Source organism: Equus caballus, chromosome 6 (assembly GCF_041296265.1).
Source record: "Equus caballus isolate H_3958 breed thoroughbred chromosome 6, TB-T2T, whole genome shotgun sequence".
In the NCBI taxonomy this organism is placed as follows: Eukaryota; Metazoa; Chordata; class Mammalia; order Perissodactyla; family Equidae; genus Equus; species Equus caballus.
Window position 1 is genome coordinate 93,346,562 of NC_091689.1, and position 27,273 is coordinate 93,373,834.

General features: G+C 41.3%; 1 protein-coding gene across 9 annotated transcripts in view; it reads right to left on the reverse strand.

Moving 5' to 3' along the window:
* The window catches only part of C6H12orf56 (chromosome 6 C12orf56 homolog), an 85,609-nt gene that overhangs the window by 54,311 nt on the left and 4,025 nt on the right, over positions 1–27,273 (reverse strand). For 2 of the 9 annotated variants that reach the window (XM_023643936.2, XM_023643934.2), the window contains exons 2-4: positions 26,119–26,240; positions 24,111–24,520; positions 215–377 (exon numbers count right to left, since the gene is read on the reverse strand). In XM_023643936.2, coding sequence (XP_023499704.2) covers positions 215–377; positions 24,111–24,137 — 190 coding nt within the window. In that variant the 5' untranslated portion in view covers positions 24,138–24,520; positions 26,119–26,240. Of the gene's footprint in view, positions 1–214; positions 378–23,675; positions 24,082–24,110; positions 24,521–26,118; positions 26,241–27,273 lie in introns of those variants that run through there. The other 7 variants (XM_023643932.2, XM_023643938.2, XM_023643933.2 and 4 more) reach the window with 5 other exon arrangements.

Below are 27,273 nucleotides of genomic sequence, written 5' to 3' on the forward strand. Positions count from 1 at the left end.
ACATGAGGGATATCTTAACTAGCCTGATTGTGGTGATCATTTCACAGTGTAAACGTATATCAAAACATCACACTGTACACCTTAAATACACTCAATTTTTGCTTGTCAATCATACCTCAATAAACCTGGGGAGGAAACAAAGAACGTTATCTTTTTTGTCTCATAAAGAAATGCATCTTTCCTTGTGTCATTTTAAGAAATATATATTACATACCTTTTTTGTCGTTAGAATTGGCATGATGAAATGGAAATAAGAATTTCCTGACCCCTTTTGATTTTTCACACTCTTTTTTCAAAACACTTGAAGAATAGATGATACGAATGTGTTGGTTTGTTTCTCTATCCGGTGAACTAAAAAATTCTGGATCATCATCAATCTGAAAAAGAAATTAATTGAGCTGATTGAAGACAAACACAACTGCTCATCTGTTCTGGGATAATAAATTCCCCGAGTTTAGGGCCAGTTTAAACTGCGCTCTTCCTTTTTATTTTTTTCCCTGGAAAATCTTTCCTCTTCTCGCTGTTAGGTTTCCCAATTCCTCCTCTCTTTGTTGTAGCCCTTACTAAAAACGTGCTCAGCAACAGAGTCCAAGAAACTCTTGACACTACAGGATTGCTAAATAAGTAGTAACAGCGCTTGTGTTTGTTAAAGTGTATCCCTCCCCACTTCCATTTTGAAAACAGATTTTTTTCCTAAAAGGTCTCAAAAATCTATGATTAATTGGGTTTAAACTAGGATTTTCCTTTGCAGAAGACAATGTCCGGTTGTCGGGAACAGTCTATGAAGATTCTGTGAATTCAATCATCTAGGTTTGAACTACTGGAAGCTTCCTGCTCCTAAATAGCTTTCTCTTCTCTCCAAAGTGCTGTTTCCTATTCTTGATTAGAAATGGAAAAGGTCTCAATAAATACTTAGGATTTTTAGATCTTCTCTTTAGCAACCTGCTTCCCTTTTTACGGTAGGTAGGCAGCAATAGCATCTGACCGACAAGCCAAGGGTGAAGCCAGAGAGCCCCCAGAGGCTTAGCCCCCCGAGGCTTAGTAAAGCTATCACTTCAAGCATCGGGAGGCCTTCCCTCCAGGCTTTTTGCAAGTACTTAGAATTTGGGTAAAAATGTTTCCTGTGATCATCCAGTTTCATCCTTCTCTTTTCACAAATATATGAAGGAAATATCAAATAATCAAAATAACAAAAATCTAAAAATTTAATTCAGAGTAATTAAAGATAGGAAGATGGATTAATGAAAAGCCATCAGGGTCTACTTAAATTTAATTTTTTAAATTATTTTCAAATATATAGAGTACGTAATTCAATCCAAAGCTAATGAAGCATAGCCCAGCGGAGGTCTTCAGTGGACGTGCTTTAGTTAAAACTGGAGTTTTATAGGTAGTAGAGGAATTCTCTTCTGCACAAAACACTCTTTAGAAATGTCTTTGGTGGGGCTGGCCCTGTGGCTGAGTGGCTAACTTTGCATGCTTTGCTTTGCCAGCCCGGGGCTTCCCCAGTTTGGATCCTGGGCATAGATCTTCCTCATTGGAAAAAAACCCACAAAAAACAAAAGCTATATCTTCTCAGATTTATTAATATTACATAAAAAAATACACATTTTATTCTACTGAGATTAGTTTTTCCTAAATTTATACAGACCTACTAATCAAATAAGCTATTATTACTCACACATAATGTTAAAAACTATGAAAAATGTAAATTTGTGTTCAAGAAAATGGAATCATTATTCTGACAAATTTTTATTTAAACATTAATTATGTTTTATAATATCTCAGATTGAAGATAATTTTCAAGATCTTTAGATAACTTAAAACCTTGGGCTGATATTAAATTGAGTTATTTAATGGATAATCATTAGATAAAAAATAATTTTTAAGCAAGATAAAATACTCAAACACTGGGTAATTGAGCATAATTTTAAGTATATATATTTCTGTTTCCTATTTTTGCATTCGATAGTGAGGCTCTATCTTTTGGTCACGTTAATGAATGTGCTCATTTATAAAGGTTTCATGCTTATGAAAGAGGTTCTTTTCAAGCTAGTTACTTTCTATACTATTTTTAAGTGTTTTCCTGTCACTTTGACTAAATAAGTAACCGAGAATTGTTTCTACAGCACCGTGATCCTCTTTTAACCAAGTGTCCACATCTCCTTTAATAACCTCTTGATTTTTGCTTTCCCCAAATCAGATCCTAATAATAAATAAATATATACAACTTGTGGGATATAAAAAACTTTCAGGATATCTTTTATACCTAAAGTATCTTTGAGATTCCCCAGGGGCCCCTGAAAAGTAATCACAAAGATTTGTTCTTTCACCTTATAAAAAGAGAAATGCTTGAAATAATTAGGTTTATTTGGTCTACTTACTATTCTAAATTTCATGAGAAGACTTATGCAACCAGAAGAGATGCTCAGCCTTCCTCAGGTTAAATTTGGACTTATTTATAATAAAAATTTATTTATAATAAAATATTATAAATATTTCAGAAATTATGTTTTATGGGAAGTCTCTGGAGATTGGTCAATGCCCTTACCGTCCATGACATTTTTATATAGAGTCTCGGTGGTGCTTGGCCTGGTCACATCAGACAACAGCAGTATAGTGTTATGAGTCATAATTCAGATATCACGCAAAATGTTGACTTGGCCACAGCCTTGCTTTTAATTTGAATTTACCACCTTCTAGATCAGTAAATTTTTAGTGGAGAATTATGTCGGTCTTCCCTCTGCAGTTTGTAGAAAACACAGACACCTGGGCCCTATTTCAGACTTACTGAATCTTTTTACTTGCTATTCTGGATTTAAAGCTAGTATATTCTTGGCATTACATATATAAATACACACACACACACATATATATATTATATCTCAGTATTATCATATGTTATATTCAAGACTATTCCTATATAAAAATTATGTTTACTCATTTTTACAAATCAGATGTAACTTTTATTGATGTCTTTGAAAATGGGCTTCACCGCTATGCTTAGAGACATTTTCTCTGTGTTTTACAGTGTCTTTATTATCTTTGTTTTGCATGCCATGGGAATATCCAAATTTTCTTGTCAGTTGCCTATTCTTATGAACCCTTGTCAGACCTTTCACATTTGAAAGTTCTTGATAATGAACCAACCACAGCCACGTGAAGGCTTTGTCTTCTGCAGATAGTTTTTGTTTTATTAAGATGCTTGCTTGAAGGTTCTACTATAAGCTAAAGGTGAGCGTTTGTGTCTTCAATTAAGAAGGGCAGTCTCAGAGCCTCCTGGAGAAAGGACTGAACCAGGTTCTTCACACCATTTTTTTAAACATATATTTTTTTTATTGAGGTATAATTAACATGTAATTCTTCAAACTATTAACACTTCAAAGCCAAATTGACGTTACTTAGACAACTCTCAAACCGCCCCAGTGGGCTGAGTCAGGATTTCCAGGACTCTATTAGGTCAAGAAGCAGACAGCTTCATAAGACTCCTGACCAAGATCTACCGGGACAAGAATGAACTTTGTAGAACTAAATGAAACTGATGAGGGAAAATTTATTTTGGTTATTCGTTTGGAATATTATCGATGTTGTTTTCATGTCTATTTTTCTGGATTTAAAAGGCAGCTGTCTCTCTTTCTTCTTAAATGATAACCTGTATGTAACCCATAACAATTTAGTAGATTCTGCTTTTGTAAACTGAAAATGTTAAAATATCTGATTTTCACTGGCTCCCTCAGAATTGAGAAATTCCTACTAGATTCAGTAATGATCTTCCTTCCTTTTTACTAGGATATAATTGGACACATTGATTGTATAACCAAGGCCTCATGCGAAGTGTAACCTTTAAGAAGGATGCTCATTTAACAACGTACGGCATGGCAAGCCATTTTGGCCATTTAAGTGCCAAACGTTGGCTGTATTTATGGAGCCAATGCTGACAATGCCCTCCCAGGGAAACTGGCCTGGTACGTAGCTTACAGGATCCCAGCCTTACAGGTATTAGGAAGGTCACTTCCTGACAGGCCAGGAAATTCAAGAAATTTTCAGGACCTCAAGAAGACCCTCCAGAAGAAATTTTGGGACCTCAAAATTCACTCAAATTTATAGGTACAGCGGGAGAAATCTGCCAGAGACAGTTTCTTGGGCTTCATTTCCTAGCCTTGGGAAAGCAAATAATAGAGGCTTTTCAAAGTCTAACCTGACATTCAATAGCAAAACTTCCAGATATGGCTACGATAGTTGTTCAATACTCAAGATTTGCAAAGTATTTTTAAGGAGGCCTGTATGGTAAATTACACTCTTGCTGCACCTATGTAAATAATCAGGCCAACTAAAGACAGCCTTATTTTGTGATTAAGAATAATCTTTGCTTTAAGATTATGATGATGGTGGAGGTGGGATGGACTTCAGGAAAAGCTGTGAAAGACATTGAAATGGGGGGAAAAAATCAGTAGGTGTTCTATTTAGCTCACCCCTCCAGGTTATCTGTGCCTTTCACTGTCTTTGAGGTACTTTACAATGCTGCAATATGTAGAAAACGTTTTTGGGCTCTTTACAAAAACAAACAGAAACTTAAAATTTCGAAATGGTAAATCTATCACCTTCGGTCCTTTTCATTTCTCCCCTTGATTTATGCTTAGAACTGCTTTCTGCACCTCAAATCAGATAAATGTTCACCTCTATTTCATATCTCCTTCACGGCTTCCTCTTTCACGGTCCACTCTCTAATCCTTCCGGAGTCTATGGGGGTGTGTTCTTGAGACTTTGGTCTCACTGGCTGCCATTCTAAGTCTATTTAGTATGAAGCTGATGAAAATGATGCTTGAAGTAGAGACTGAAGGCAAATAAATATGTCAATGCTTCTGAGTCAAACTGCTTATTAGCAGTTGTGGGGGGAGAGAAAGTATTTATAATAATTTGAATAATAATTACGCAGTTCATGGAACATCCCTTACATCATCTTACATCATAATACTCACAATGAATCGATGAGGTAGTTATTATTAACCCCATCTTGCAACAAGGAAACGGAGGCTCAGAGCGAGTTAACTTCAGAGAACTGGTAAATGGTGGAACTAGCATTACCAGACACGGCGGTCTGTCTCCAAAGCCAAGTTTATCAAGAAAACTAGGGTTTAAGGGCACAGGCTACTAGTGGTCAGAGGCGGGGATTCTGTCAGGGAGAGACGGAAGGCTTTCCTCCAAAAACAAGGCTGGAAGCCCAACAGTAATCAACAGCTGGATTCTTTATTACGCCAGAGTTTCAGTCAAATTACGCTAATTCCTTTCTTTGGGAGGAAGTCGAGCCAGACCTCTTTTTAGTCGCTGTCATCATCGAGTTTGGTTAGCTTTGTCATTCAAGAACGTAGCGGCTTCTTTAAAGACACCATGGTGGCATTCACACAAAGCATTCACGTGAATTTTTTCTGTATTCACTGGCATGGAAATGTGTCCACAACACGCTGTAAAGTAGAAATAGACTACAAAACAGTGTGTGGAGTATGGCTCCGTGGGTGTGTTAATGTGCAGAACACAGTCTGGAATATTGTACACGAAATTTTCTTGCGTGCGTGGTTCACTGTGGTTCTCTCTAGATGATGGCATTATAAGTATATAATTTATTTTTATTTATTTTACTTCTAAGAATCGTCTACATGGTATGATAAAGGCAGTTGTCTGGCTGATTTTTTTTTTTTCAATTTCAGCTGGCAGTCCTGGTACCTTATAGTCATAAAACACAAATCTGTACATTCTTCCTTAAAAATGCGTCACCAAGAACTAAGGGGAGGACAGTAAGAACAGCTAATATGACTCAAGAAGACAGTTCATTTTCAGTAACTTTTTTTTTTTTTTAAGATTTTATTTTTTTCCTTTTTCTCTCCAAAGCCCCCCGGTACATAGTTGTATATTCTTCGTTGTGGGTTCTTCTAGTTGTGGCATGTGGGATGCTGCCTCAGCGTGGTCTAATGAGCAGTGCCATGTCCGCGCCCAGGGTTCGAACCAACGAAACACTGGGCCGCCTGCAGCGGAGCGCGCGAACTTAACCGCTCGGCCACGGGGCCAGCCCCTCAGTAACCTGACTTTTAAAGAGCAATTTTTATGCACACTAGCAGGCCCCCAACACTGTAAGAGGGTGGTAGATGATTACACTGATGACTGTCCCACAGCTAAGGGGACACATCTGCGTCTGTAAAGGAGGGTGATGATGGATAAACAGCCAAAAACGATCTATCCCTGTTCACTTCCTCCTTCTCTCTAACTGGTCCATCTAGCAGTCATCATCTCAGTTGCAAAGCCTATGGCTGCAAGGTGGTAGACAGAACAAAACCGTGACAAAAACATTTACTTCAACGTGGACTTGAATTACAAGGGCAGAGTATTAAAGTAAAAAGGGTCGTTTCTTTCTCTCTTTTTTATTTGCTTTTAAAAATAACAAAAAAATTTTTAATCAAAACCTCCTTGTAAAGACCACAGCATGTTTGTGATGTGTGAGAGGGCCACCCAGGAGGCTAATTTACACGTCCGTGGGGGGGAAAGAGCTTCCTGACTTGACTGGAAAGCATCTCCACTGTCAGCAATGAAAACGGCAAGGAGACTTAGTCCAAAGAATATGCTGTCAGTGCCTGAAGGAAGAAAAGAAAGCTCTTAAAGGGACAGAGCTGAACTCAACCTTTTGCTAGCAATTTATTTTAGACCTGATGTTACCTGAAAAAAAATTTTTTTGCATTTATATCAGAGACATCTTTAGGAAATTCAAAAGCCAAAGCTCCCTTTTCATGCCAAAGCATGAAAAGATAACAGATAGATAGATAGATAGATAGATAGACAGACAGACAGACAGACAGGATATTGTAAAATGGTTCCATAGAACTACTTTGTTTAAAATTTTCCAACTTTAAGTCTTAAACTTTAAATCTTGTGAGTTAAATTCTGTTTTGTAAATGAATACTTTGCTTATTTAGGTTGAAAAAAAGGTAAGATTATTCATCGTTTCCTATAGCATTGGATTTATGTTTTTAGGACTATTTATCAAAGTGGAAAATAGTGCTTTTATCCCGACAACCTCTAGCACAGGTAATAATATCTGCAGAATATCCACACGAAAATAATTTTAGAACGCCAAATCAGGACACGTGACCAATTTTTTTCTATGGCTTGCTGAATGAAAACCCTTATATAACAATTAAATCACACTATTTGTATGTATTTGATAAATCACCTCTTTCAAATATAACCGCATGAGATTATTATCAACCCAGTGCTGAGCTGACAGTTCTCCACTAATATAAATGGTAACTTTAGCGGTCTTGTCTCATTAGAAACTGAGGCTGGCAAGTGGGAGTTATTGCAGATGGCGTCCTAAGTGCTCCCTCCCAGTCAATACTATAAAAGCGCTAAGACCACTCATAAGTTGTAGCGCTTTCCAGTATGTGACCTGACTTTCTTTGCCTCTGAGAAAGGTGCCTGCTATATAACCCCCATCACTGGTGGTTTGGAGCCATGTGACTGACCAACTGCTATTCTCCCAGCAAAATCTGGGCTTTGGGGAAAATCTTTAAAAAGTTTGTTACCTGTGTGAAGGAAAAAAACCAGAAGCCATGCAGGCTCACCAGTCAGGCGCACCTTTTCTCAATCTGTGAAGTTAAAAGGGTAGGCAGAGGTGGAGGAAAGGGTTAACTCAACAGGCCTGGTTGCTCAGACCTTGCACTTCCAAAGAAAGGCTTACCTTCAGGACTGGCCCTTGGCCTGATCCTGGAAAACAACCTCAGAGCCGTGGAATATTCTGCCTGATAAGAGGAGTTCTGTATGCCTGAGAACTTGGGCCATGCTGGACCAGTTTGATCAGACCAGTTTATTGTGACAGTGTAATTTACAGTAAACACCTGTTTTTGCTAGGGGTGGGGATGAGGAGGTGGAAGGAGGGTGGAGTCTGCATAGCTGAGGTCACTCATGCAGGCCCTGCATGCCTATGTGACTGACCCCAAATAAAAACTCTGGACACCAAGGCTCAGGTGAGCTTCCCTTATTGGTAATACTGTCCACGTGTTGTCGACATTGCTGGGAGAATTAAGCACATCCATGCCAGTCCACTGGGAGAGGACACCTGCAGGCTTGCACCTGGTTTCTCCTGGACTTCATCGCATGCACCTTTTCCCTTTGCTGACTTTACTCTGTATCCTCTCACTGTAATAAACCATTTCTGAGTCCCGTGATTCCTTCTAGCGAATCATCAAGCAAACATGAGCATGGTCCTGGGGACCCCTACACAGGAGGACAACCATGCCCAGGCATAAGACCACTGGCTGCCTAGACCACCGGCTCTGCCTCCTTTGGGGACTGCACGTCCTTGCCTCTTCCCAGGCCGTAAGTCAGAGAGAGGCCAGCCCACCTTCCCATCCTTCCTCTTCAAAGCACTCATAAGGAGTATGATCCTTGTGGCCAGATTCTCTCCAATGTGAAGACAGGGAAAAGTAAGAAATTGAAAGTTCAAACAGTGTCAGATAGAATATAATAAAAGCTAACATTTATTGAGCACTTACTACACGTTCTTTTAAGTGCTTGATAGGTATTAGCTCACTGAATCTTCGTACAACCCCACGTGTGTGTAAAACCATTCCCACTTCGCAAGCACTACAAGGAAGCTGGGGCTCAGAGAGTTAAGTGATCTGCCCAGAGTTCCCCTGCCAGTAAGTGGCAGACCGAGATTCAAAATGAAGACTGTGCTCTTAACTTATACAAAATGACAAAGTATAAAACAAAACATGTACCAAGAAACTAACATACACACTGGGATCTAACAACAAAATTGCTTCTATTATGAGGCAGGACAATGTTGCGATGAGGTGGATTTCTGTATTCTCACTGTGAGACAATGTTTGAGAAGAAAGACTCTACTATACAAACGTGTTTACCATGATAACAAATGTCACATAAACCTCAAAAATTCCAAATTTCCTATTTACTGAATTGACCCATTTTGTGCAGGTGGCTCTTATTTCTTATGCTTCCTCATGAACTGTCCACCTATAGAGTTCCTATCAAAGGCTTGACATCAAAGACGGATTGAAACATGAAAGAGTACCTCAGACTAAGAAATTCTAAAAACATGAACTTAAAATAAAATAATGTACAAAGATCAGGATTAAAATCACTTGGAAATCAGATTTCTGAGTGGAAGGTAATAATTACTTATTTTACTTTTCCTTTTTCTCCCAAAGCCCCCCGGTACACAGTTGTGTATTTTTTTTAGTTGTGGGTCCTTCTAGTTGTGGCATGTGGGACGCCGCCTCAGCATGGCCTGATGAGCGGTGCCATGTCCGCACCCAGGATCCAAACTGGCGAAACCCTGGGCAGCGCTGAAGCGGAGCGCGTGAACTTAACCACTCGGCCACGGGGCCAGCCCCGTGGAAGGTAATAAAGTCTGCTAAAGGAGAGTCATCAAGCAGAAAGCAACCTAAATAACTAGTATAAATTATTCTAATTAAATTGTTATGGAAAAATTCATTGTTTTGTGCCCTGATTATTAAGAAGATCATGGGCCAGCCCCTGTGGCCTCATGGTTAAGTTTGGTGCACTCCACTTCTGCAGACTGGGTTTGGTTCCCAGGCGTGGGACCTATGCCACTCATCGTCAGTGGACATGCTGTGGCAGTGACTCACATACAGAAAGAGGAAGATTGGCAGTAGATGTTAGCTCACAGCAGGCCTTCCTCAGCAAAAAAAAAAAAAAAAAAAGGACATCATGATCAACTAGGTAATCATAGTCAATATCTTGACAGAAATTTGGAATGTTGGGGAAATACTATGAAATGGTAGTCAGGAAATCCTATTTCTAGTCTGGTCTCTACTATTAACCAGCAGTGTGACTTTGGTTGAGTTAATGTCTTTTGGCTCTGATGTCCTCGTATGTAAAATGAGGAATGTGGAATTGGTTTAAGGTCTCTTTCAGCTTGAAAAATACGTATGTGGTTTTAAATACAAAACTATATTATAACTTTACAATATTAAAACTTAACTTTGCTAATGGCTGTATTTCAGGAAATGTATTTTCATGATCAGGAAGAACCAGATGGACTTCTTTGCAGAGATGCAGGCAAAGAGCATCTGCAAAGTTCTGTTCTGGAGGAGAAGAGTATATTTACGTAAACATGTAATTTACCTATGCATTTTGTCAAGAACAATCCTTATGAAGAATTCAGTGTCTATATTTTAAAGAATCTATACTTTGTAAAAGGCAGTGGTACTAGCAGACCTACAAGAAATACTAAACAGAGTCCTTCAGGCTGAAATGAAAGTACACTAGACAGTAACTTGCATCCACATAAAGAAATAAAGAGCACTGGTAAAGATAACTACCCAGGTAAAAATAAAGGTTAACTGTATTCTTTTGTAACACTTTTTTCCTCCTCTTTAATTTAAAAGACACCTGTATACATCAATATTTGTAAATCTGTGTTGATGGGCATATAATGTATAAAATGTAATTTGTATGACAGTAATAGCACAAAGGTGGGGAGGGACTGGAGCTATACTGAAACAAAATTTTTGTATACTATTGAAATTAAGTTGGTAATAATTTGAACTAGATTGTTATAAATTAGAATAAGTCTAATCTCCAGGGCAAACGCTAATTTAAAAACTCCAAAACAATAGTAAAAAAAATGAAAAGAGAATTACAATCATACACTAGGAAATATCTGTTTAACACAAAAGAAGGCAGTAAAGGAGGAATAGAGAAATTTAAAAAAAGACATACAGAAAACAAATAGCAAAATGACAGGTGTAAACCTTACCTTATCAGTAATTATAATAACTTTAAAAGGACTAAACACTCCAATTAAAAGCTAGGGATTGAAAGAATGGATTAAAAAAATTAAAAAATAATAAACATAATAAAATCTTTTAAAAAATGATTTAATTCCATACTATCTACAAGAGATATACTTCAGATTCAAAGACACAAATAAGTTGAAAGTAAAATGATAGAAAGATACACCATGCAAACAGTAACCAAAAGAGAGCTGAAGTGGCTGTTCCATTAGGAGACAAAATAAGACCGTAATGCAAAAAATTTTACTGGAGACAAAAGGACAATTTACAACGATAAAGGGTCAGTCCAGCCAGAAGATATAACACTTATAAGCATATATGCACCTAACAAGAGAACCCAAAAACACATGAAGCAAAAACTGAAAGAACTGAAGGTGCAAATAAATTCAACAATAATAGTTGGCTGGGGCCGGCCCCATGGCTGAGTGGTTAAGTTCACACACTCCGCATCGGCGGCCCAAGGTTTCGCCGGTTGGGATCCTGGGCGCAGACATGGCACCGCTCATCAGGTCATGCTGAGGTGGCGTCCCACATAGCACAGCCAGAGGCACTCACAACTAGAATATGCAACTATGTACTGGGGGGCTTTGGGGAGAAGAATAACAAACAAACAATGCTAGTTGGAGACTTCAATGTCCCACATAAAGATTAGAGCAGAAATTAATGAAATAGGGAATAGAAAAACAATAAAAGAAATCAACAAAATCAAAAGTTGATTCTTTGAAAAGATCAACACAATTGACGATCCTTTAGGAAGACTGACCAAGAAAAAAGAAAGAAGACTCAAATTGCTAAAATCAGGAATAAAAGAGGGGACATTACTACCAACCTCATAAAAATAAAAAGGAGTATAAGGGAATACTATAAACAATTGTATATTACAAATAAAATTGCCTGGACAAAGTGGACAAATTCCTAAAAATACATGAACTACCAAAACTAACTCAAGAGAAATAGAAAATATGAATAGACCTATAACAGCAATATGAATAGACCTGTAAGAAAGATTGAATAAGTAACTAAAAAGCCTCCCACAAAGAAAGGTGTAGGACCAGATGGCTTCACTGGTGAATTCCACAAAATGTCTAAAGAATTAACACTAATCCTTTGCAAACTCTTCCAAAAAGTAGAAGAGAGGGAACACTTCCCATATTATCCTGATACCAAAATCAGACAAAGACATCACAGGAAAAGAAAACTACAGACCAATATTTCTTGTGAATATAAATGTAAAATTTCTCAACAAATGCTTGCAAACCAAATCCCGAAACATATGAAAAAAAGATTAAAAGGTACTGGAGTTTGAGTCACAGATACACCAAATGACCTTAGCATAAACATTTACTCATTCAATCACCTCCCTTGTTCCAGAAAATTTTAAATGAAGCATTAATGAGGGCATGATGAAACCTGACTTTCATGACGTCAAGTTATTCCCAGTTAGAAAATATGAGTTTGAGAGATTATTATTAGAACCACTCTGATCCCTTCCTTTACCACCTGGCCTATTCCATTATCCAGCAGGGAAGTTGGGGTTTTGTTTGCTTGTTTTAGTTTACAAAGCTGGCAGTTTCTCTGTTTGAGAAGTGATGCCAAACAAAGAAGAACTTGGTTATGATAAGATCTGATTAAAAGATGCATTGTCAGGTCAAACAGCACCAGGAAGAAACAATCAGCAAATCCAGACAGACATTCTACAAAAAACTGGGGCCGTATCTTCAACAAATCATACAGAAAGAAGGCGGGGAGAGCTGTGATAGTCTTAGTTTAAAAAGGGACCTAGGAGACACAACCACCCCCAGGTCTGCCTGACCATCCCAAACAGAGGCAGAAGATAGATGGTGGGTCACCGCCGATGAGCTGTAACAGGAAGCACACAGCGCCAAGTGTGAGCAGGCTGGCCAAAGACCTGAGCCTGCAGCCTGCCATCCCAGCGTACAGGAAATACCGGGGACAGAGGTGCATGATAAAGGACTCCACAGAGACACAATCAGCAGATCCAGAATTCGGGAAATTCTCCACAACGAGGGACCTGATTTCTCCAGCAGGTAAGCGACAGAAAAGATGAAAGAGGAAGGCAGAACTGTCACAAACCAAATATGATGCGTCTGGACCCTAATTCAAACAAACCCACCGTAAAAAGACATTTTTGAAAAAGGGGGGAAATTTGGACATTGACTGAATATTTGATGTTACCAAGGAATTACTGTTAATTTTTAAAGTGTGATAATGGCATTATGGTTACTTTTTTAAAACAATCCTTATTTCTGAGAGATATATACTGAAGTCTATGGATGAAATAACATGATGTTTGAGAATTGCTTTAGAATAATTCTCCAGAGGGAATTTGGATGGAGTACAGATAAGACCTGACCAGCTAGATGTTGATAATTACTGTAGTTGGGGATGGGCATTTGGCGAGTCATACTACTTGTCATTCTAGTTTGTTTACACTTGAAACGTTCCATAAGAAAAAGTTACCAAAAGAGAGGGCTGACAGCCAAATGCAGTGTGTGACTCCCGATCAGGTCCTAATTTGAATCAATTATCTATCTGCAAAAGACAGCTAGAAACAGAAAAGCTAGGTGGCCTTCACTGAAACAGGGCTCCACTTGGTTCCGCTGATTTGGGTTTAGACAAATACGTCTGTAGAAAGCTGATCAAGCACATGTTAGTCTGTCCTTTAGGAATACACTTGCCCTTTTGTTCTGCCTAGAAATTTCTGTCCTTCCTTCAAGACCAAGCTCAAAAGTTATTTCCTCAGTGAACCCTTACCCATTATCCCTCCCACAAAATTCTTCACTTCTTCTTCTGGGTCCCCAGAATATTCTGTTTATTATATCTATTTTTTCACATCTCATTATCATTACGTGCTTATAAGTGTTTTCTTCCTTCCCATCTGCTTGCCTTCCTCTCTCAGTTATGAGTTACTCAGAAGCAGGTACCATTTTTCATTCATTTATATATTTGTAGTTGCCGGTAATTCAAAACATTGGTAGAGTGCTTCATGTAGAATCTAACATCCATTCAACAGAACTGCACGGTGTAGAAAGAAGAAAAATATAAACCAGGGGAAAGGGAAAAGCTAAGGCAGACATCATGTGCTGGCCACAGTCAGGAGATCATTTTTCTTAATGGGACATTAGGTAGTGGAAGGAAGGCCCCAAAAGAGCTAAATTGTGACACACCTTTCAACTTCCATGGTCCTTGCCAGACCTATCTACCTCTCTGCCTCACAAGCTCTACCCCTACAGTCTCCGAGAAAAGGAGGAGAGCAAGTAATACATTAATTCACTCAAGTTGCAATTTAATGAATTACCTGTTCCAAGAGTATTACAGAGAGATCCTGAAGGAGGACCAAAGGTAAACCCAAAGGATTCAAGCTATAGATGAAGTGGCCAGTCGGTATATGGAGAGATCTTGAATGGATTTCCCTCAAATTTAACCACATTAGCAATCACCTGTGTCACACTGCACATAAGCTTACTCCTAAGTAGAAGCTATTTTTACCTTCAGCATTTGGCAAGTCCTTCCACTGTCATAATTAAAAAACTCATTGCAATCTCCACCAGGTGCTTTTTTTCCATTATACTCTACCTGGGCTTTAGTGTACCGATCCCTAAGGAAGTCTGAGTAGATGAGCTATTTTTGAAATCCGTGAATATTGCTGGCATGAGTGATCCACCCACATATCCCACAAGGAATTCCCAGTTTGGAGAACTGGGCACAGGCTCCCTGGACTATTTCAGTGCTAGGCTTGAAAAATCATTGCCTCAGGGCCAAAGACTAAAAAGACAAAAAGAGAAAGAAAGCTTTCTTTTCTTGGCCCTGTGAAAAGGATGCTACACCCCACTGGGTCTTTTGAGCCAACCCTGTCCCTGAACCTCAGCGGCAACAGCAATGACACCAGTCTCAGCTTTGAAGGACTACAATCTTGAATACAGAGAGGTGGCCTGGAAGAATGAAAAATGTGTTTTGTTTATAACTTCATCCCCTCCTTCCTGACAACCAATGCGCAGGAACCAGGTAATTTGCATACTGAGGCATCTGTGTTGTCCCTATTGCAAAACCTAAAAGCTGCTCAAGAAATAGCATGAATCTGCAGAAGGCCAGTTGTTTACTATGTCAAAGTGGTTAAAGAATGCTGGCTCCGAGGTCAAAAGACCTAAGTTTACATTCCAGCCCAAACGTTTTCTGAGTATGTGACCCTATGCAAGGATTGACCCTTACTCTGCCTCAGTTTTCTCATCTGTAAAAGAGAGATAACATCCCTTTCCTTACAGAATCATTAAGATTAACTGAGATAACTCATTTAAAGAGTTTGGCACAAGGTTCCACACAGTACATACTGAATAGATACTGTTACAATTAATGACCTGTGGTGGTTCATGAGAACCTCAGTAATGCAACACTGAGCCAGATTTATGGTCCACTCAGTCTAGCATTTGTCTCTGATGGTGGTAGCAAGGGGCATTTTGGGAAAGAAGTGAATGCTGTTTCGTTATTATCTCAAATGAATAAGGCTTTATCTGGAAATATCCCTAGCTTCTTTGACTAAATTTCTAAGCGTAATATATCACTTATGAATGTATCTATATCATTTTGACTATATTTATATTTGCAACTGGTACTGATTTATCTTACTTATACTAAAATACTACTTTCAAAACGCAAGGGAGTAGCCCTTATTTCTTGTTTTCCAATATTTTGTGAACAATCCCCTACTTACCTTAGACTTAGTCTTGATTCAGATTTCTTCTATCAGCTTTTAATTTCACAGAAAAAAGAGCCCTAAGCTTTCAGCAGTTAATTATCTAGTTTCTAATTTATTCAGTTCAATTCATCATGGATATTTTTGAGTTCCGACTGCAAAACACCCAATTGAAACACACAAAATGTAAGATGGCGTTTCTGTTTTCAGAGAATTTAGAGCCTTCTGGGGATGCAGTCAATGAAACTCCTTCTTTTTTTTCTTAATGACCCACAATGTACCGAGGCAGCTACAGCCTAGAGGTCAAGAGCACTGACTAGCTGGGTTCAAATTCTGTTTCTGCCACTTAGTGGATGACCTTGAACAAACTGCTTAAATTCTCTGTACTTCAAGTTCCTTATCTGTAAACCTGAGCTACAATATTATCTGGGGTTGTTAGAAGGATAAAGACGTTCCAAGTGACGCACTGAGCACATCAGCTGGGTGGGATAGAGTAAGCACTCAGGGAAACGTCAGCAACTGGAGGTAGGCCTTAGAGCTGTTCAAATATTCCTGTTCTCTCTTCCAGACACATGGAATGCACACATGGCAGGATCACATTTTCCTGCCCCTTTTAAGCGAGGTGAGGCCATGTGCCCGACTCTGGCTAACGAAATGGGAGAAGGAGTGACATGTGTCACCTCTGGGTAGAAGCTTACAACCCAGTACGAACTCTGCTGAGTTACCTTCCCCTGCCACGGTGGTTAAATGAACACGTGCTGAGATGGAACCTGGGACACGAGGTGTGACTAAGTGTCACGTCTTGTGACTAAGCAGCACAGATGGACTTCTAATCCACGATGGACAAGTGGCTTGAAGGAGACACGGACACCATGCTGTGTGAAAGCACTCAGGCTTCGGGGATGTTTGTCAGTGCAGCTTAACCGAGGCTATCCTGACCAACACCGGCGATACAGCAGGAATCGAACCGACAAACTGCTGCCCACGTGGAGCTTCCCAAGACTCGAATGCAACACCTAAACCATTCTACACAAACTACCCAGAAGAAGCCAAAACAACTGATAAGAGCTTACACCTCTTTCTGACTCCCACAGGGAGAGCTTTGAAATGCTACAAGTGAGTCAAAATAGAGAAAAAAAGCTAAAGAGAAGAAGCATCCATAATACAGTCTCATCTTACGTAACTCTTACTACCTCACAAAATGCATGACATGGATAAACAACACAGCGATCATCTCCTACAAACACAAAAGAAGCATGAAGAGAGATGAACATGGGTGTCAGGAGACCTGTGAGAATTGACTCTGACTCTGCCACTAACTGGCTGTGTCGCTCTGGCCAGTGTGATGTGTTGTCAGTCTCTGGGGTCCCTCAATACTTGGAAATAATGAAATATGGTCTCCCATTCTTTTTTTTTTTTTTTTTTGGTCAGGAAGATTGGCCCTGAGCTAACATCTGTGTCAGTCTTCTTCTATTTTGTATGTGCCTCACCGCCACAGCATGGCCACCAACAAGCGGTGTATGTCTATGCCCGGGAACTGAACCTGGGCCACTGAAGCAGAATGCGCTGAACTTAACCACTAGGCCACAGGGCCAGCCCCTGGTCTCTCTTTGTAAGAGACAAATTGTATGATGGATCTGAGCATCCATTCATTCACTATTCATTCTTCCAAATCACAAATAGTTATTGACCATCTACTATGTGTGAGGGAATATAACACACAGTGACATGGGATGAACAAGCAGATTCTGCTCCCATGAAGCTTACATTTACTATGGGAGATAGATAATAATAAATCATTGAAGAAGTTAATCTTATAATGCAGCTAGTGATAAGTGCTTTAAAGTAAACAGATGTGGCCAGTATGGAGAATTCTCAAAAAATTAAAAATAGAAATACCATACGGTCCAGCCATCCCGCTACTGAGTATTTATCCAAAGAACTTGAAATCAATAATTCAAAGAGACTTATGCACCCCTGTGTTCACTGCAGCATAATTCACAATAACCAAGACATGGAAGCAACTCAAGTGCCCATCGACTGATGAATGGATAAAAAAGATGTGGTGTGTATATATATATCTAATGGAATACTACTCAGCCATAAAAAAGGAAAAATCATCCCATTTGCAACAACACGGATGGACCCTGAGGGTATTATGTTAAGCAAAATAAGCCAGATAGAGAAAGACAAAAACTGCATGGTTTCACTCATATGTGGAAGATAAACATATAGACAAAGAGAACAGACTAGTGTTACCAGAGGAGAAAGGGGTTAGGGGGTGGGCTAATGGGGTTAAGGGGCACATATATATGGTGACAGATAAAAATTAGACTATTGGTAGTGAGCACGATGCAGTCTATACAGAAACTGATAAATAATGTACACCTGAAATTTCACAATGTTACAAACCATTATGACCTCAATAAAAAAATTTTAAAAAAACTTTTGGAAGGCAGACAGAAAAAACAAAAAGATACAATAAGTGTGATGGGGAATGGTATTTTAGATTGGGTGATCACAGAAGGCATCCCTGGGGAGGTGACACTGAATTTGGAAACACAACTGACAGGAAGGAATCAACCCTCTGAGGATTTGGAGGAAGAGTGTTCCAGACAGGATGGCAAGTGCAAAGGCCCTGAGGTATGAAAGAAAAGCATAAAGAGCTCAGGGAAGAGCACTAGGAGATGAGTCAGAGATGAGGGGATCAAATCATGGAGGCTCTTGTAGGCAACAAAGAGTTAAGCTCATTGAGATTTTGAAACAGACAGGTGATATAATTTAATTTATAATTTATGTTTAAAAAGACCATCCCAACTGCTATGTGGAGAGGAATCAGTTTGGAGGGAGTTTCAATATAGGGACTGGACAAGTGGCACCAGAAAAAGGGGTAAGAAAAGTCACAGTTGGATACATTTTGGAAGACAAGTGACAAGGTTCAGAACTTGCTACCCCAAAATATGGCATCTTTACATAATGAATATTTTGAGCTGAAGGAATCTGAGAAAATGGCCAATCAGGAGAGCCTCTTTGAACCTCCCCACCTCCTCCCCTGAAGAAGGTCATAAGGCCTCCTGGGAGAGGCGCCCTCCCCATACCCAGAGGAAAGGAGCACCTTGTCTCCAAGACCAGGATGCCGAGAGGAATCTGGACAAACAGGCCCTGCTACGTTCCCCAGTATAACCGCCAGCTCACACCCCGTTTTGTCCTATCACATTTTTCCATGACTCTGCAGTGTTCATCAACCCCAGTGAAAAACGCACAGGTTAACTGTTTCTTCAGGCTTTCATTTCCTTAGGAAGGCTCCCTTGTCGTGTAAAATTTAAATTAAATAAATCTGTATGCTTTTCTCCTGTTAGTCTGTCTTTGTCAGTTTAATTTTCAGACCCCACCAGCGACCCTAAGAGGATCAAGGAAAACTTCTTCCCCTCCACAAGTCAAGAGGACATACCGATATGTTGGACGTGGGGAGTGAGAGAATGAGAAGTAGGGATGATGGAAGATGCTGTCGTTTCCTAGAATAGGGAAAACTACAGGAGGAACAGTTTGAGGGTGGAAATCAGCAATTCTGTTTTTGAACATCTTAAACTTGACATACCTGCTGAGCAGATTTTCAACAAGAATCAATGAGATAACGTATTTTAAAACACCAAATACATAATCAGCACTCAAAAAATAGTTATTTTCTTTCCAAATTTACTAAATCTCCTAAAGCCAGGTGTCCTAATTTTAAAAGAGGGGATAATAATTTCTATCTTACAGATTCACCGTGGGCCTTAATTGGCTTAATGTATGTGAATAAAGGTTATTCATAACTACCGTGTCTGTAGCTCTCACCAGGTGCCAAGTGCTATTTTAAGTGCACTACATTTATTAATGAATTGAGTCCTCCTCACAACTCTGTAAGGAAGGTGCTCTTATCTCCATTTTACAGATGAGGAAATGCAGGCACAGAGCAGAGGTTACACAGCTTGACCAAGTCTATGCAGGGAGAAAGAAAGGCTGAAGAAAAGTGTATTAGTAAATGCTGAAATGTGTATTACAGACAATGATAAATTCCGAAACAGAAGAGACAGGTTATGTTGAATATTTAACAATTATTGACTGACTATCTCATCTGTGCCAGGCAGTGTTCTAGGAATGGGAGATAGGGCAATGAACAAAAGAGACCAAAAGACCTGCCCTCGTGGGCTCAGTCAAGGAAAAGCAATTCGGAGAAAAAACTACTTGGGCTTGGCCCAGAAAATGTGTAGGATGTGGATGTGGAAGGGAGAAAGCAGAGGTCAGTTGGCAAACCACAGTGGCCCCTTCAGCACAGCCTGTGGCCTGCTGCTGTCCCAGCTAAAAATGTTTCCTGCATGTTTAAAAGGAGGAGGAGGAGGAGGAGAGGGAAGAGAAGAAGGAAGAGGAGGAGAAAGAGCAAAAGGAGAAGAAGGAAGAGGAAGAGCAGGAGGAGAGGGAGGAGGAGGAGGAGAGAGGAAGAAGAGGAAGAGGAGGGAGGAAGACGAGGAGGAGGAAGAGGATTGTAAGTACTATGACCTGAACAACCTTGAAGGAGGAGGAGATGTACACCACAAGCAAACAAGCCAGGTGGTGAAAAGTGCATTTGCTGCCTGTTCAAGAAGCCACCTGGAGAGCCAGCCCTGATGGCCTAAGGGTTAAAGTTAGGCGCTCTCACCACTTTGGCGGCCCTGGTTCAGTTCCCCATCATGGAACCACACCACCTGTCTGTCAGCTGTCATCCTGTGGTGGTGGCTCACACTGAAGAACCAGAAGGACTTACAACTAGGATATACAACCATGCACTGGGGCTTTGGGGAGGAAAAGAAAAAGCCACATGGAGCCTGGGATGGCTGGAGAGCAGATGCTCACTGTGGGGAGTGGTGGAAGGACAAGGACAAAGAGAGGTGGGAGGGAGAGGCAAAGGCTGCGGCAGTTGACAGATGTTTTTTCTCTCTGTGGGTGGCGTGATGGCACTGAAGGAGTGTGAATCCATAGGAAATTCACCGTTCTGGATAGTTGGTTCTCATACTTGAAAAGTACATGTTTAATCTTAGAAGAGCTTAAAGAACAGTGTTTTGATGCACACAACAAGAGCAGATCTCTAGAGAATTCTTTCAAAAGTAACTTTTAAAGAAAACCTCAGCCTTTTATAAAAGCTCTGCCAAACCAAGAAACTTTCTAGCAGGAGATGAACCACAACAAAACACCTACTGAGATCTCTCTCCGAGGGCACTTTCAGCTCCTCTTTGCTGGCAGGGAAATCTCACTTGTATGCAACCCAAGGTCCTGGTCTAACTTTTTGTTGCTGTTACCTTCAGTTTTTTTTCCTTAGGGGAGAGAATGGAATTTTATCTGTACGTTTGCAGTTATTTCCTGAAATGTAGCTGCAACATGTGACAAGAACTAAATAGGGGAATCTGGCTGAACCCCCAGTGAGGAGGACTCTATGCCCCAGAGGCATGAACCACTGGTTTGCTTAAGGGCTTTACTGACCAGACAGCAAGAACAAAGGCAGCGTGGGAAGCTGAGCCAACCGAAAGTTAAGTAACAAGGAGACAAACTTGTACAGTCAAGTAAGAAAACCTTTGAGAATGGAAAACGATGTCTAAAGAGCTTGCTTCAGAAAGAGGACAGCACCCTAGTAGAAAAGGAGATTAAACAGTTTATCTTTCAAGGAAGGAGGAACTGAACTGGTTCTAAAAAACGAAGCTGCCTGGCACTGAGATCATGAAATTGAAGCAACTGAGTTAGCGTGGCTAGAAGGACGACTACACGAGATGAAACACAGGGATCAGGAAAATCCTCTGCATTCTGGTATTAAGTAAGGACACAGCGTTCATAAAGGGATGATTGTCAACTACATCGGTGGCTATTAATTGGTACTAAGTAAAGCAATTCCGTGACACCCATTTTTCACAGGTCCTATAGAGCTTAGTACAAGCCACTGAACTATAATAACTCTAGAATTGTTTTACAAAACCTTAGAAACAGAGATTGTTAAGGCGTTTTTGCTTGGCATGATTTTATTTATTTCTCACTGAAACAATATCTTTTTAAGCAATTACCCATTTTAAAACACCATCATAGGAAACACTTCCGTATTCATTTCCTGTTGCTATTGTAACACATGGCCAAAACTTGGTGGCCTTAAACAACACAAATGCATTCTCTGACACTTCTGGATGTCAGAAGTCTGACACGGTCTCGTTGGGCTAAGATCAAGGTGTCCGCAGGACTGCACTACTTCCGCAGGCTCTAGGGGAAAAGCTATTTCTTTGTCTTTTCCAGCTTCTCGAGGCCGCCCACATTCCTTGGCTCACGACCCTCTTCCACTGTCAAAACCAGCAGCGTCTTTCTCGTGCTGCATCACTCTGCCACTGCCTCTGCTTCTGTCCCTTTCCCACTTTTAAGGATCTTGTGATTACACTGGGTCCACCCAGATAATCCAAGATAATCTCCCTATTTTACACTTGGCTCATCAGCAAGTAACGTTAATTCTACCTGCGACTTTCACTCCCCCGGCCATGTAATGTAACATATTCACAGGTTCCAGGGATGTCTTTTGGGAGCCATTATTCTGCCTACCACAATTTTAACCAAAGTTTATGCTGTGAGAGATGGACAGTCACTCTGTCAACAATGCTGAAATCTTAGGTTTGTTCAGCACATTTTAGGCATTACACATGCTTCTATATGCCTGACAGGTAAACTTTGTACATAAAGCATGACCAAATAAATTGGGGTGCCTTTGTGTAGGATTCTTGGCTGGGGGGCCTAGGGAGCTTTACCGTACTTGGCAGACTCTCACAGCTTAAAAAGAAATAGACAAACTACTGAAATGAGTATACTGTCTCTTTCGGGGAAGACTAACAATCTCCTAAAATTATTACTTTTTGTCAAAAGAATAAATGTTGACGCTGCAGACACTAGAAAAAGTTGAGCATTTAATGTTTTCTAAAACATTTGGTCAGAAGTTTTAAAAACTTTAAATTTTAGTTCAAGAGAATGCAAATACTGTTAACGAGGAAAAGGCAGTTTTACCTCAAACTTTTACTCAAAAAAAGCAGCAAATAAATCTGCACAGTGGTTTTAGACCACAGCAGTATTTTAAGTAGAAAAAAAGCTTTTATTTTTTCATTTCATTTTATTTTTTTCTTAGAGATGTGTTCCAAACAAGCTATGAGTCTCTTGGCAAAACAGCCCCATCAAGAGTCTTGCCAGCCTCTCCCTTGGGGGATGCAGAGACTCAGGCAAGGGAAAGGAAAACGAGGCTAGACACCTGTCCCCAGTGGAAAAAGGGAGGAGACACCTGCAGAGCAGCTCAGACAAAAGGAGCCAAGGGGAGAAAAGGAGTAACCGGAGAGGAGACTGCTTCCACTCTGTTGCTGGTTTATAAAGTAAATCTACTCCTGGAGGAAAGGGATACAGTCGCAGCAATAATAACTGGGCCGAGGCCGGGCTGCCACACTGTATCTCCTTCCAGGCTCCGCTCTGACGGCACCCCTTCCAGGAAGTTTTCCCAGCATGGCCTGAGCTCAGCTTGGATCAAGAGACCCGCTTGAGATCGCTAGGCATCCTGTGCACATCTCATGAATTATGCATGCATTCATTCATTCATTCACTTATTCATATCGAGCACCTAACACGCTCTAAGCGCTGGAGGTAAGTAAACAAGACATGATAGCACTTATCACATGGCATGTGTCCGCATCGCTGGCGACTTTCTGTCACTCCCACAGCAGCTTCCAGGAAGGGGCCCTAGTTCATTTTTGCATCCTCAGGTTCTAGCACAGTGGCCGGCACAGGCTAGGTGCTTAATAAACGAAGGAACAACCTTAAAGCGTACTTTTGATAGGGGGCTACGTTCTCAAAGCTTTAGACCGATTTGTGGGGACGAGGGATGGCCGTACACACGACGAGCAGGGGAGAGGCACCTTCACTCGCGTGCAGACAGCAACCCACAGCTTTCCTACGTGGCTGCTAGAACTCAAGGCAGTCAGCGCGGGAGTCCAGGGCGGGACGGGGAAGGTGGCGCTCTCGATCCTCCTCCGCCCCGACCCCTGACTCCCGGCGCAGAAGGGCTGGGATGGGGGGCCCGCGAAGGGGCTTCTCGCGGGCCCGCCCGCGCTCCTCACCAGGTCGATGGCCACGACGTCCCGCAGCGCCACGACCCGCCGGATGGACTTGGGCGGGTTCTCGGTCAGGTAGATGAGCCGGTCGCTGAGCACCACGTACTTGAGGGCGTGCTTCTCCGAGTCGGACACCACGACGCACGGCTCGTAGGCGCGGACGGCGTCGTAGACGGCGGGCGGCAGGTGGCGGCGCAGGAAGGCGTCCAGGCGGCTGTTGGTGCGCGCGGGGAAGCCGGCGGGCGCGGGGCGGGCCATGCCGCCTGGAACCCGCGCGCTACAAAGCCCCGCCGACGCCGGGGGCCCGCCCCCAGCCCCAGGAGACAGGGGGCGGGGCGACACGCCGGGCCCGGGTCTCCCTCCGGCACGCCCCCCGGGCTGGGGCTGGGATGGGGCTCTCCCCGGCGCCCCAGCCCTTCCCCCGCCGCTGCCATTCCTTACCGACTGTCCCGAAGCCGCGGTTTTCATCCGGTTTTCTGCTACAAACTTGAACCAGATGAAGTTTACTGATTTGTTTGTAAATAGGCAGAACAAGCCTACAACCCTACTAAGACCAATCACAGATTTCGCGTTTGCTTCTGACGTCGCCTGGCGGAGCTCTCTAATTTTTCATCAGCGTAAATGGAGGTCTTCTTTCTCCAACTGGGTAAAAGCCCTCTGAGAGAAGGGATGCTCGTCATCAGCTGATTTGGGCACCCTCAAGCCTGCCTGGTGGCTGTGTGCCTGCTGCCCGGGAAGAGGCCTTGGGGACAGTCGGAGCTCCGTCTGTGTAGGATGGAGGAGTGGGCGAGGCCTGCGTCTTGAAAAACTGAAGCATGTGGGTGAAGGATGCTGACTGTGCGCTCTCGAGGCTGCAGGGTGGTAAAAGTACCGCTTAGGTTTTACAGACCAGGAATAACTTCCTATAAACGAGGTTAGGGAGATCAGGACACAACAGAAACTTGCCTCCGATAACCCTAGATGAGAACTTTCGTTTAAATTCCAGGTCCAAGAAAAGTCATTCTCTCTCCCTCCCCATTCACCCAAAGACCTGGTAATGAAAACCATGTATATATATATAGGTGATGGTTGTTATTTCTGAAACCCAGAATCAAATTACATATTATTTTATATTAACATTAATTATTAATATTCCTTATTGCAATCTATATTCTCCTTTTCCTCACATTTTACTATTGTATACTGTATGTTGTAAGTAATTTCAGATCCTTTGTGGAAACAGGGTATAAATAAGTTAAAACGCACAAGCAGATATTGTAGTCTAAATTGCTACAAAAAGGAACTGAGGAGAAATGTTAGACTCTGGCTAAACAAACCTGAGAAACTAGAACAGTAGCAACAAAGAAAGAGGAACAGTATTTCTTTTCTCGGAGAGGTTGTACTTGGCGAGTAAGGAGAGAAGTGCCACCTGCTGACACTCTCTTAAATGACCTAGCGTTTAAAGTTTTCTCCGACTCTTATCCTACATCTGACACTTCATTTGATGAAAAATGAGCCCCAGAGGCTTCGCTATTTCCTCTAAAATAAAGACTGTTCCCTATCTAAACCACTCTAAACAGAGTGTGTTGCCTCAAACCATCAGAACACAAAGGCCCCTCACCTGTGCCAAACAGCAACAGCTCACAAGAGCCACTGAGAGGCAACCGGCTAAGTCAGAGCTGGACGGGGAGGCCCACGTAGGGGAAAAGGCCTCACTCCAGGCTGCTCTTCGGCGACCCTCAGGCTTCCTGCTCCATACCCACTTCTCAGGACAAAGAAAGACAGGATGACTGGAACTGGACCAGAAATGGCGGCACACCTGGTCTATCTGCCCAGAAGCCTTTCGTAAATAAGCTTTTGGTGACAAGGGCACTAGGCTGACCAAACGTTAGGATGAAGCACATGAAGAAGGGAATTTGACAAAGGGATCGGTGGTTAAGGTGACCTCAGTTAAACCTAACTCTGTGGCACACACAGAGAAGGCAATCATCATGGTTTCCAGGCACTCAGCTGTTCTACACTGTTGCCAAGGTAACGAGATTCAGACTGCAGGCAAGGGATTGATGTGGGAGAAAGGCCACTGGATTTGGAGTCAGGAGAAGCAGGTTAGAGTGCTAACAGTAATGCTCACATTCTGAGATTTTTGGAAAGTCACAACATTTTCAAGCCTCAGTTTCCTCATCTGTAAAATGAAACTACTACTGTTTGCCCTGCCAACCAAAGAGTTGGTGTGAGGATCAAAGGCAATGAATTATGAATTCCAAAAGCACCAGATACATAAAGTATTCATATTCCCTTATCTTTTGCTAAGATATGTGGATATCTAACATAAATACACTGAGATAGGCACTTACTCCTTATCTTCTATGTCCATCCAAACTCAAGAAGCATTTGGTACATAAACTATGCCATCAAGCACGTAATAGATGTTTCTTGATAAAACTATCCAAAGGAATGGAACATTACTTACCCGGAACTAATCCCCAAAGTCACTCTCCTTGACCAGAAGAATTTTCACCAGAAGAACAAAGTAGCCTCAGGTCCAGAGACAGCCATTTCAATTGCAGTCATGTGTCCCTTAGCAACAGGAGGCTACGGTCCGTGAAATGTGTGGTTAGGGATTTTGTCGTTGGGCAAGCATCATAGCGTGTACTTACACAAACCTAGGTGGAATAGCCTACGACACACCTACGCTGTATGGCACCAATCTTATGAGACCACTGTCGTATCCATCACTCGTCCGTCATTGACCGAAATGTCATTATGTGGTGCATGACTATAGTCTGAAAGGACAGTAGTTATAAGCTTAAGGCTGTAGAGCCAGATGACCTGGGTTCAAATTCCAGCTCTCCCAGTCAGTAGCTGAATGACCTCGTGCAAGTTACTTTCTCTCTCAGTGCGTCAGTTTCCCCATCTGTGAAATGGGGTAATAGTACCAACCACATAGGGTTATTAGGATTTACAATGTTTCTGAAGTACTGAGAACAGGTACTGGGAACAGAGTAAACACCATATAAGTGTTTTAAAAGTAAATTGAACAAGTTTGTGATTCCTGGTACATATATGGTCATCCAGTTCGCCGTATACAAAGTAATGTCAAATTCTTCTTCGTTGGATGCTAGTCTAACATTTTTAACTTTAGATTAAGGCTCAAGACAAAAATCTAATCTACATACACACACACAAGAGAATAGCATTTTTCCTTTTTTTCGTTGTGTTTTTTGGTGAAGTAATCAGTGGGCCATAGGTCATAAGAACCTTGTGAGGATTTCAAACTAGAAGTACCCTTCAATCAGTCTAGGGGTTCTAAATGTTCCCATCTCCCAAATTGAAACTGAAGACAGACAGTATGCATAGAAAGAAACTTGAAATCTGTGACAGGAAAACACAACCTGAATTTTTAAAGATGTCTGATTTAGGAATCTTTTAGTATAAGTGGATACCAATCACATAAATATCTACAACAGTTAGCAATCGGCTGACACATGGAGGAGAGAGATCATTGTAATAGAGTCTAAGGGACCATGAAAATACTTTGGATTAAAAAAAAAATTGTTTTCTTTTACTGAATAATGCTCCAATGCTCCATTCTGCCTCCGGCTTCCTGCTTCACACCCACTTCCTC